We start from the raw sequence: 11586 nt of genomic DNA, 5'->3' as shown, positions 1-11586 counted from the left end.
CCCAGCGCGTGCCCAGCAGCGGCCCTGGTGTGAGCTGACGCTGAGGGGCGCGCGGGTGGCGAGGAAAGGGGCTTCTGCGCTCCTCCACCCGCAGCTCCCCGACAGCGGGCCTAGTCCACCGCCCACAGGCCTCCAGGCGCCCCAGGCCCCGCTCGGCGAGCCCGCCCGCACCTGGGGAGCGCGCCCCTCCTCCCGGGGCGGTAGGCGGGGCTCAGGGAGGGGGCGGGGCTCGCGGTTGGCGGGCGGGGCGGGGGCGGAGCTGGCGGGCGGGGAGCAGTGCTTTGGCCCCCTTCCGCCTCGGGCAGCCGAGCGGGAGCCGCAGTCGAATGGGACGCGAACGCTGCGCACGCGGGGCTGGTGCTCGCGATTGGTGGGCGGAGCTCGGGGAGGGGCGGAGCTGGCGGGGGCGGAGCTGGCGGGGGCGGAGCTGGCGGGCGGGGGGCGGAGCTCTGGGCCCCCTTCCGCCGCGGGCAGCCGAGCGGGAGCCGCAGCCGAGTGGGACGCGAACGCTGCGCCCGCGGGGCAGGTGGGTGCTCGCGCGGGGCCCAGGACTGAGCTCGCCCGGCCCGGAGCGCGGCCCCGCCGCGTGGGAGGTGATGATGGCGACAAACCCACGCCCCCGGCCGCCTCCCGCGGGCCCCCGAGCCGCCTGCCGGTGCCCGTACGGGTGAGGGAGCCCTCCGCGCCTCTCCTGACGTGGGGCCCCCTTTTGTCCCGCGCCCCCCCTCACCCGCGCCCCCGGGCAGCGCGGGGCGCTGGCTCTGCGGAGCTGGGGTCTGGGTTCGCCCCCGTTTCTCTGTGAGCGTCCCGGGGCCACCGCCTGGCGGGCCGGGTGCGGAGGTGCCACCTGGAGGGTCGCGGGCGCCTTCCCGGCCAGGAACTCGGGGCTCCTAGCACCGGCTTCCGCGTCTCTTCTTGTCTGCCCCCCACCCCCCATTTTGAAATAACTGAACTTGCGTGAGGAAGAGCCGACATGCGGCTCAGACCTCCGTGAAAAGTTGGTGGAAACGGTCAAGTTGCCACCCGCAGCCCGTGTCCTGGAGGCAGTTAGGAAAGAACCGAGTTCCTGCCGCCGCGGTGACCCCCACCCACCCACCCCCGCGGGGCCTGAGTGACAGTGCCCAGACCCCGGCAGGTGGGGAGCTTCCTGCAAGGTGCTGTTTGTCACATGCCTCTCAGCCGGGCGTAGAGAGCACACACTCACACTCACACACGCGCGCGCGCACACACACACTCACACACTCACCTGTGCACAGGCGGTGCCCCTCCGTCCGTTCCCACCCGCATGGGCCGCAGCACCCTCGCCGGCACCGTGGGCAGCCGGTCTGTTCAAGCCTTTGCAGCTGAGCCCGCGGTGCGGGGGCGGCTCCCCTGGGGACGGGCCGGTGCCGTTGGAAGCAGCTGCCGCTGAGGGCGCGGAGCGGCTGAGGGCAGAAAGCGCTGCTTGGGTTTGGAAAGGAGCGCTCCCGGCGGGAAAGGTCTCGCTGTCCTCCTGTGGTTGCAGCGGGTTTGTCCCGCGCGGAACTCACCGCGCGGATGCGTGTTGGCAGTCACTCCAGTTTTTACAAAGAAATGAACGGCAAGGCCCCCCAATACGCTCCGTGAGCGACTGTGGACTCCGTGGGCGCTGGCTCTGGAGCGCGCCGCCAGGGGGCGCTGGCCGCCCCTCGGCTGCAGGATGGGGTTCGTGCTGCTGGTGGGTTTTTTGTTTTTGGGGTTTTTTTATTTTTTTATTTTTAATTAAATCTTTATTGTTCAGATTATTACATTTGTTCCTCATTTTTCCTCCCCATAACTCCCCTCCTCACAGTTCCCGCCCCACCCTCCGCCCTCACTCCCCACCCAATGTCCTCATCCATAGGTGCACGATTTTTGTCCAGTCTCTTCCCGCATCTCCCACACCCCTTTCCCCCCCAAGAATAGTCCATTCCCTTTCTATGCCTCTGATTCTATTATAATCACCAGTTCATTCTGTTCATCAGATGATTTATTCACTTGATTCTTAGATTCACTTGTTGATAGATGTGTATTTGGTGTTCATAATTTGTATCTTTACCTTTTTCTTCTTCTTCCTCTTCTTAAAGGATACCTTTCAGCATTTCATATAATACTGGTTTGGTGGTGATGAACTCCTTTAGCTTTTCCTTATCTGTGAAGCTCTTTATCTGACCTTCAATTCTGAATGACAGCTTTGCTGGATAAAGTAATCTTGGTTGTAGGTTCTTGGTATTCATCACTTTGAATATTTCTTGCCACTCCCTTCTGGCCTGCAAAGTTTCTGTTGAGAAATCAGCTGACAGTCGTATGGGTATTCCCTTGTAGGTAACTGAGTTTCTTTCTCTTGCTGTTTTTAAGATTCTCTCTTTATCTTTTGCTCTTGGCATTTTAATGATGATGTGTCTTGGTGTGGTCCTCTTTGGATTCCTTTTGTTTGGGGTTCTCCGCGCTTCTTGGACCTGTAAGTCCATTTCTTTCACCAGGTGGGGGAAGTTTTCTGTCATTATTTCTTCAAATAGGTTTTCAATATCTTGCTCTCTCTCATCTTCTGGCACCCCTATAATTCTGATGTTGGTACGCTTGAAGCTGTCCCAGAGGCTCCTTACACTATCCTCGTATTTTCGGATTCTTTTTTCATTTTGCTTTTCCGGTTGGGTGTTTTTTGCTTCCTCGCATTTCAAATCATTGACTTGATTCTTGCGCTCCTCTGGTCTGCTGTCGGGAGTCTGTATAATATTCGTTATTTCAGTCCGTGTATGCTTAATTTCTAGTTGGTTCCCCAATATAACATCGAGGGTCTCATTAGTTTTCTTGTAGATCTCATTAAGTTTATCGGCGGCTTCTAAACAGTTCTTGAGAGACCTTAAAAGTGTGGTTCTGAACTCTATATCTTCCATTGACAATTTTGTCCTGTTTCTTTGTCTCCGCATTTTGTTATGCTTCCTTGGTGCACCCCCTAGTGGTCTTTGTGCGCAGTCTTATAGTTAAACCTTGATTGTTGTAGCTAATACCAGGGAGGGTTTGACCTCCAGGCCAAGTGGCTGTGAGAATCAGCTGTGTCTGCAGTGAGAGAACTTCTGTCCTCTAGGGAGGTGCTAATCTAGCCTTTGCCTGAGGCTATCTGGCAAATGCCTCTGTGCAGGGCTTGGGCGGGGCTGGGTGGGTCGCACAGGATCAACAGGGTGGGCCGGAGAGAGCAGTTATGGCGGCTCTCAGTCCTGTCCCCAGGGGCTCTGCCTCTCTGAGTCCCAGCAACCGCTGCAAACCTCGGAGAGAAAGCTGCACTCGCTCTGACCGAAGCCAGACAGTCCCGCTTCCCCCGTTTGAGTCTGGGTCCCTAAAGACTCGCCTGTATCTGGAGCTCAGAGTCTGCGACTCCCTCCCGATTGAAAACGCCAACCGCACCCTCCGCCGGCCAGCCCGCTCCACGCACTCCGCACCTCAGAATTTGACTTCAGCACTGCGCCTCCTCTGAGTGTCCGTATGCGTTTCTCTTTCCTCCTAGTTGTAGGACTTCCACTCAGCCAGCGTTCCTGTGGTTCTGGGTGATGTCCGTTCCGTTTTTTAGTTTCACTTTTGAAGTAGTTGCTCAAGGCAGCAAACTCCGGCGTTAACCTATGCCGCCATCTTGGTTCCCAAATCTTGTTTTTGTTTTTAAATTTTTCTTAATTTATTTTCTGTAGCCTGCAGTCTTTCTTTTTAAAATGTATATGTATATGTATATATTTAATTATTTATTGTTGAAAGTTTTACATGTCTCCTTTTCCCGCATTGACCTCTCCCCGCCGCCCCCCAGCACATGTCCCCTCCCCCCAATTGTCTGTGTCCGTTGGTTATGCGTATATACGCACGTCCTTTGGTTCATCTCTTACTCCCCGCTTCCCTCTGAGGTTTGACAGCCTGTTCCATGCTTCTAAGTCTCTGGATCTATTTTTTTCATCAGTTTATTTTGTTCATTATATTCCACAAATGAGTGAGGTCATGCGATATTTATCTTTCTCGGACTGGCTTATCTCGCTTAGCATAATGCTCCCCAGGTCCCTCTGTGCTGTTGCAAATGGTGAAATTTCTTTCTTTTTTTACAGCAGGGTAGTATTCCATTGTGTGGATGTACCATAGTTTTTAACCCACTCATCTGCTGAGGGCACTTAGGCTGTTTCCAAATCTTAGCTATGGTAAACTGTGCTGCTGTGGACATAGGAGAGCCTTGACTGTATGATACAACCTGCGTGACCTGTATTTGCAAGAAGTTTTATCAGCATCGGACACCAAGGATTAGAATAATGACACAGCATGGGAAGAGCAAGAATAACTTTTTGTTTTCAGAAATGCTGGGTGCTTAATGCACCACCCTTGAACTCCAGTGGATGGGAAGGTTCAGGTTCCCGGTTATTGAAAACGAATCTGTTAAGTATCCTGTTCGCACATCTGTCTTTAAAAACATGAACATCTGTAGCTACAGTCACAGCTTAAATAGCTGAAAAATGGCCCTGTATATTGACGTCCTATGAACCTCTCCTGGCTGTTCATTTTTACTTGAATGATTGGGGTCTAGACTCATTTTCTTATTAGTCACTCTCCGTGACATCATTAAATTTGCATAGTCACATAATCATTTCAGTTAAGAAAGAGAGCTTAGTGCTTCTAATTAGAAAAGTGATATCAAAGAAAGCTGTTTAAGACCCAGTATATTTCTAGTCAAATATTTTTTTTCTGATATAAAAAATACAACACATTCTGAACAATGGCTGCTTGTGTGAATAATGGGAATTTGGGCAGATTTAAATGTCTCTTGTTCGGCATAGGAATGTCTTTCCCCCCGTGGTGGCTGTTCCCTGTTCCACATGCTGCTGAGTTAAGGGAGCCCATACGCCCGTGTGCCTGGCCATCTGCATTCCCGTGGTGGAGCCACTGGTGGAGAGCCGTCCCTGCAGCGTGTCCTGCGTGTAGGTTGGATTTGTACTGAGCGCATTTTCGGATTTTGACTAAGCTGCTTCCGTGGAAGGGGCTGGAAGCATTGAAGGGCCTGAGGCAGGGGTGTGCTGTCCTAGTGAGGGCGTGTGGTTGTAGGAGACACTCCCTGGTCTCCTGGGCGACGTGCTGTCCGTTGGTCTTACGCTTTGGGGACACGTTTCTCGTCCTTGCTGACTCGTCTTCGATTTCAGTGGTGGGATTTCTGGTGAGGTCTGTGACATCACAAACAATACTCCCTTGTTTTAATGTGGGGAACAGCCCTGTCTGGTTTGGCTCAGTGGATAGAGTGTCGGCCTACAGACCGAAGGGTCCCAGGTGCGATTCTGGTCAAGGACACATACCTTGGTTGCAGGCTCCTCCCAGGCCAGGGCCCTGGTCGGACTTGTGCAGGAGGCAATACTTAAGTATATTCCAGGGAAGAAACACATTCCATGAGCTACACATGAAGACATTTAGCTGCTCTGTAACTGGGGTGGGAGGAGGAGATGCTGAGTTGAGTGAGACGAATAAATGAACACATTTGCATCCAGTTCCCTTACTGTGAAGTGGGCGTATTGGCCCCTTTCCTGGGGTCTGTCCCTCCCAGGCTGTGCCCGGAGCTCTGAGCACCTGGTCGCTGCCGCCACCTGCTTCCACCTCCAGCCTCCACCCCTGCCCAGACCACAGACCTGCCTGGCCCACCCACAAGCCCGCCTCTTCCTCTCCTTCCTCCCCAGGATCTCGGAGCACACGGAGCTTCTGTTGTACGTTCTCCTCTTTCCACACTTGTAGCCAGGTGTCCTCCCTCCTCTGGTTTACATCGTTCCCTGCCCCCCATCCACCCAGACGCCCCGCTGGGCCTTGGCCACTCGGCTCAGACCCCCGCGTCTGCCTCCTGCTTGGCCGATGAACTCCCATTTCCAAAACCAGCATCGCAGCCTCAATCCTGAAACCGGGTTTTCTCCCGTGTTCATATGTCAGGATGCCAGCATCACCCACATGCTTATGCCACCATCCAGGCCATGGCTGCGTCAAACTCCCGATGCACGGGCGTTCCTTCCGCTGGCTGGGCCTTTGCATGTGCTGCTTCCTCTGCCTCCACGTCCACCCCGCCCTCACCCCTGCCCCACAGCCGAGCCAGCTCGTTTCTAGTCCCTGTCACAGCCAGCCCCTCCCTGGCAGCTGTTCACCCCCTCCCGCTGCGGAACCCGGCGCTGTCCGGGACGCCGTGGCTTAGATCCGGGCTAGTCCCCTGGACTCGTCTCTGTCAGCGCTGCCTGTGAGTGAGTGGGACTCGCCCTTTCTTTCAGAAGCTGAGACGGAGTCAGTTACATGCCTGGCACTTCGTAGCGGGTACCTACAGGGTGTCCCCCAAAATGTGCACACGCTGTTTTCTGATAGCTTCATGGCTGTTTCTTTCTTTTCAGATTTAGACCATTGGAATGAATACTTATTTGAAGTGTGGATGTGTTGTGGGGACACCCTGTACATACCAGTTGAATCAATAAATATTTATCTGAATGGAAGGTATGCATTCTGTGACTAAGAGGGAGTAAGTCCCTTTTTTGGCTTTTCTCCTGAGAATTTTATGTTGGCGATTAGCTATTTTGGGTTTGGATAAAATAGTATCTTTATATTTTTATAACAGGTACATTTCAATATCCATTTTACAAATCAACATAACTGTTCATGGTAAAACATAATTTTGTCCTGTGGAATATTATTATCCTTAATGATTCAGATAATTATACTTCCTGGTGAATATTATTACCCTTCATGATTTCAGATAATTATACTTCAGCAAATGGCTCCATCCGTTTGAATTTTCACACTGTAATGACCTTCCGTGTTCACTCTATGAAATGACCCCGCAGACCTTCCCCGGGGGCGGTGAGACCCAGGTGAGCTAGGGAACAGGTCCACTGTGCGGGCCAGCACAGCCTCACATGGTTCTGACGAAGGGAATTCGCATCTGGTTTGAGTCCTGAAGTTGTCCCGGTCCCTGTAGCAGGAGAGAAACCCCGGGCTCTGCCTGTGGGTGGGAACGCTGGGGGACCCGCTGCCTGGGCGGGGCCCCGGTTCCTCGGCCCGGAGGCTTTCCCTGGCGCTGGGGACCTCCTGGTGCTAGAATCGCGTCCTTGGTCATGAATGTGCACACACAGGCGTGTCTGAGCTCCTGCTGGGAGCCAGGCTCCGTGCTGGGAACTGGACGAGACGGGACCCCCGGACGGAGGCCCAGGCCGGATGCCCAGGAGCCGCGTGTGGGATCTCGTCCTCCCAGAGGAAGCCGCCAGGACCCACGGCTGTTTTCACGTGAACCCGGTCGGGCCCAGAACAGTTTCGTTGCTAATGTCTCTTCACACGTTTCTCCTGGAAGGAGCCCATTGTTTTGCCGCTAAGGATGTGTTCTCTTTATTTTTATTTATTTATTTTGGTTAATTCTCCTCTGAGGATATTTTTCCGTTGATTTTCAGGGAGAGTGGAAGGGAGGGGGAAAGACAAAGAGAAACATTGATGTGAGAGAAACATCGATTGGTTGCCTCCCGTACGTGCCCGACCAGGGCCCAGCCGACGCTCCATCCACAAGCCAAACCGGCCAGGGCTGCTCTCCTCTTCAGAGGTAGTTCCCTGTCACGAAACTGCAAGAAGAGGAGCAGATCAGTCCCAGGTCACGCAAATGTGCTAAGTGACTTTCCACGGAAAGATCTTAACTCTAATGTCACACGTGTAACTTTCTATCCATCGGGTGCCCACGGAGTGCTGCCCCTTTTAACAAAGTCACTGCTGACGATTCCACAGAGACAGTAATTGCATTGAAATTATATTCGATTACATAACTATGAAAGTATCATGTCACTTTGGGGCTAAGAAGTAGATACATCATTACTCAGAATTCCTAACAGACACCCTTTAACATCCGCTCATTTTGTAATCTTAGAGTCCGTGGAGGCATCTGCGGTTTTCATGGAGCTTGTCGATTTAAGTGAAAAGCTTGCAAGTACAGACAAGTCAGATTAGCCTCCTTTCTAGTTAGCGTAGACTCTTAACCGCATGTTACTGCGTCCAATGTGTTGGACCGAGCTTTCAATTACAGCTCAGTCTGAGGTTCCTCTTTATCAGTGAGCAGATTCGGGGAGACGATTTGCATAGTAAACACCAGGACAGAAGAAACAGCCTCCTCGAGAAACGCACAGCATCTGGTGACGAGTAATTCCCGGGAAATGTTTGCCGCCTACAGATCTGCGAGGAAGGCGTGACCATAAGGACACATCATGTTTCTGAGTCGTCGGGACTCTGCCAAAATGGGGAAAAACAACATATTTTGGATGCTAATCCCCCGTTTTTATCCTGTGTTTCATAATTAAATCGATGACAAAAAGAAGTTCTGGTTTATCACCCACTTTAGCAAGAACACAATTCCTGCAAAGCTCACTTCTCTACCAGCAGCTCATCCCACACGGGAGCCCGCCAGAGCCGTCTGGCGAAGTGCGACGAGGGGCAGACCTGGTGTTACTGTCTTGTAGTAAATAGAAGTAAGGGATGTGGTGAAAGCCTGTGTTAGTATGTGACATCACACAAAAATACTTCGTTTTTCTCGAAAGGCGAAGGGTGAGATACTGAGGGATAGAACGTCACCGACCAGACCCGCGTCCCGCTGATGCACTCCACGCCGGAGCCCCTCTCGGCCCCTGGCTTTCTAAGCGCCAGTCAGCCCCGCAGGAGCAGGGCTTCTGGTGTGTGTGTGTGATTTTCTGTATGACTTTCCCAGGATGAAAGAATTTGTAAAACATGCCACACCTGACCTTAGTCAGGGCACTGGCCTCTTTCCCTCAGATTGTCAAATAAAGAACAACAATAGCCATTCTGGTCTGAATGAATCACAGTCTGCCCTTTTTTGTCAGATCAGCCAAAGACACAATTGTTGGTGCGCCGCAGAACTCAGGGGTGAGTGTACGTGCCATGTGGCGAAGGAGGCTGGCCGCCGCGCTCAGGCTTTCAGGGCTGAAGTTTGCATCTGGGCGCCTTCCTGCCGGTCAGATTCCGACGCCCCCCAGGCTGCTCGTCGAACGTGAGTTTTATCAGGTGCTGCCTGGTCTCCTGCGGCTCAGCTTTCCACACCCAGAGAGTTTGCATCTGACGAGGACGCGTGGCCCTGGACCAGGCTCCTGAACAAGTGCCAGTAGCTGTGACCCCCTTGGACGCACACGCCATCACGGCGCAGTGACGGCCAGACATGGGCACCTTCCGTGTCCTGTCTGGTTCCCTGTGTCCAGTGTCCTTCACCCCTCACCCCTTTTCTACCCACCAGAGCCACACATGCGCTCACATGGGCACACACAAACACACGCACATGCAGACCCACACGTCGTGCACACGTCACATGCATGTGCAGACACCCGCATCCCCAGTGGGACCCCTGGGCTCCTCACTGAGCCACCAGCTCTGAGCCCGAATTGCTGTCTTTCCATGGATTTGGCAGTCACTGGCCTGTGTGGGCGGAGCCCTAAGCAAAACCCAGGCTTCTCCTTTCCTTGAATTTTCTTTTTAAATTCACACACAAGTCTTCATCTCGTGTGAGGTGGCTTGAATATGAAGTAGGCTTAGAGCTACTTACCAGGGAAAGGAACTGGTTTCCCCAACTTTCCTTTGAGAACAATCGGCGTTCCGAAGCTGTGCCCACTTGTACATGCGGGTACAGAGGCACGGGCATGGCTAGCGTGACCTCTGCCCTCGGCCAGCTGCTGCGTGTGCGTCTGTCACACGTAGGACACACTGTGGACCACCAGTTCCCTCGGGCTTGTGGGTGAAAGTCAGGAGACAGCCGTGCGTCGGGTAAATGGGAAAGGTCACTCCAGTGGCCGCATCGCAGAATTGGGGCGCTCATCCCACAGGCAGTTTACAGCCCTGTGAACAGTCAGGCGAGAAGCTGCCTCCTGGTGGCTGGTCCTCAGAACTTCAGTGGGAAGCGCGCTTCTGGGCGCTGATGCTATAGGGACGCGGGACCCCGCTGGGCGATGACGTCTTCGGTGGGGCCCCACAGGAGCCCGGGTGTCGCTCCTGGTCATGACCCTCACTGTCTCACAGAATCATGGTGTTGAGGTGGGCAGACATCACCGGCTTCCTTGTCAGGAAGGGACAGTGGACGGGGGAAAGGATGGTGCTCGGACGTCCAACCAGGTTCTTCTGAGAAGCAGAGCTCAGAACAGGACAGGGAAGTGCCTTTCGGTGCTTTGCTTTATTGTCTCTGGGGGTATGTGTTATAGGACGATGTCTTGTAGAATGCACATGTGTATTGCTCTGCAAATAACGTTAGGACATGTGCCCCGTGCCCCTGGGGATCACAGCTGCCTGCAGAGGGAGGGGGGCATGGCCGGAATGGAACAGCCACCTGCTGGGGCGGGAGGGCACGGAGCCGGGGAAGGGGGTGTGCAGGGCTGTCCGAGGAGGGAAGGGAGCTGTCAGCGTTTGCAGGCGGCAGGGGACTGCACCAAGCCCTGGCTCCCAGCCGGGACGGGGGTGCACGGGCTGCAGTGGGGTTCCCCCCCACCCGCAGGGCTTTACCATCCCGGTCACTCCCTGTGTCGTCCGCAAGGATGGAACTCCCTTACGTGGCACATCAGGAAACTGAGGCCAGGGGGTGAGGTCGATCCTCCGAATGGGCGCAGTCTGTCACGTGGGGCTGTGTTCCTGCCCTGACCATGGCACATTGATGTATGTGCTGCATCGTCGTGTGCTCGTGTGTGCATGTGGGCATTTACTTATGTTTGTGCGTGTGTGAATTGTGTGCGTGTGTGAACTGCATGTGTGACTGCATGAATATATGTGCAAGTGTGTTTATGCATGCACACCCCACATGTGCGGCTGTGTGTGTCCACGTGTGTTTGTGCGTGTGTGTGGTCATGCATGTTTGTGTGTCTACGTGTGTGTGCTTGTGTGTATGCGTAGGTGTGTCTAATACATGGGAAGGGGTGTTTGGAAGGGATAACACAACTGGAGCCGTGGATGGCGTGCAGCGGTGGAGGTTTGTTGGGGCGGCTCACACACAGGGGCATGTGCAGCTCCCTCTGCAGGAGGGCGGAGGCCACACCGCGCAGCTGTGGTGGGGCCTGGGCTGGGGTCTCAGTGACTGGCAGGTGGAGGGGACCTGGAGAAGCCGGGGGAGGGCAGGACGGAGGGTCGCGGTACAGGACCTGTGTGTGTCTGTCACGGGAGAGGGGAAGCAGGTCTGTCTCCTTCAGCACAGACGCGGCTGCTTTTCTGGATCCAGTGCGACTGGGACGCATCTCTCCCAAGTCCTCCCCGGCTCCGTCCACATCCACGGCCCGCCCGCCTCTCCCGAGGCTCTGAGCTGCTCCCGGGGGCGGCGCTGCCTGCTCTCCAGCCCCCCACCCCGGGGTGCTGGGCCCCTGGGCCTGGAGTGTGGGCGCCTCACTGCCGTTTGTCCCACTTTGTGTCTGCAGATGAAAACAGGCTTTACCTTGCTGCTCGACGAGGCGTCTGGAAATGCCTCCGCCGTCCGGCTGAGGCTGACCGGGGAGGTGCTGACACTGCAGAGGCAGGGTGTCGTCTGTGTCAGTGGGAGCAGCCCTGGTGCAAACGTAAGTGCCGCCAGCCAGCGCCCAGTCTGCCCATGGC

At 54.7% G+C, this 11586-nt stretch overlaps 1 protein-coding gene across 1 annotated transcript in view; it reads left to right on the top strand.

Annotated features, from left to right (window-relative positions):
* Positions 1–448: 448 nt before the first annotated feature.
* SNTG2 (syntrophin gamma 2) overlaps positions 449–11586 on the top strand; it is a 37576-nt gene continuing 26438 nt past the window's right edge. The window contains 3 exon segments of the mRNA XM_036335464.1: positions 449–667; positions 8853–9033; positions 11412–11549. Of these exon segments, the coding sequence (XP_036191357.1) occupies positions 597–667; positions 8853–9033; positions 11412–11549 (390 nt within the window). The 5' untranslated portion in view covers positions 449–596.

Source organism: Myotis myotis, unplaced genomic scaffold, assembly GCF_014108235.1.
Source record: "Myotis myotis isolate mMyoMyo1 unplaced genomic scaffold, mMyoMyo1.p scaffold_m19_p_14, whole genome shotgun sequence".
Classification (NCBI taxonomy): domain Eukaryota; kingdom Metazoa; phylum Chordata; class Mammalia; order Chiroptera; family Vespertilionidae; genus Myotis; species Myotis myotis.
The sequence above is the reverse complement of the archived record's forward strand: the minus strand, read 5'-3'. Positions and strand labels throughout refer to the sequence as shown.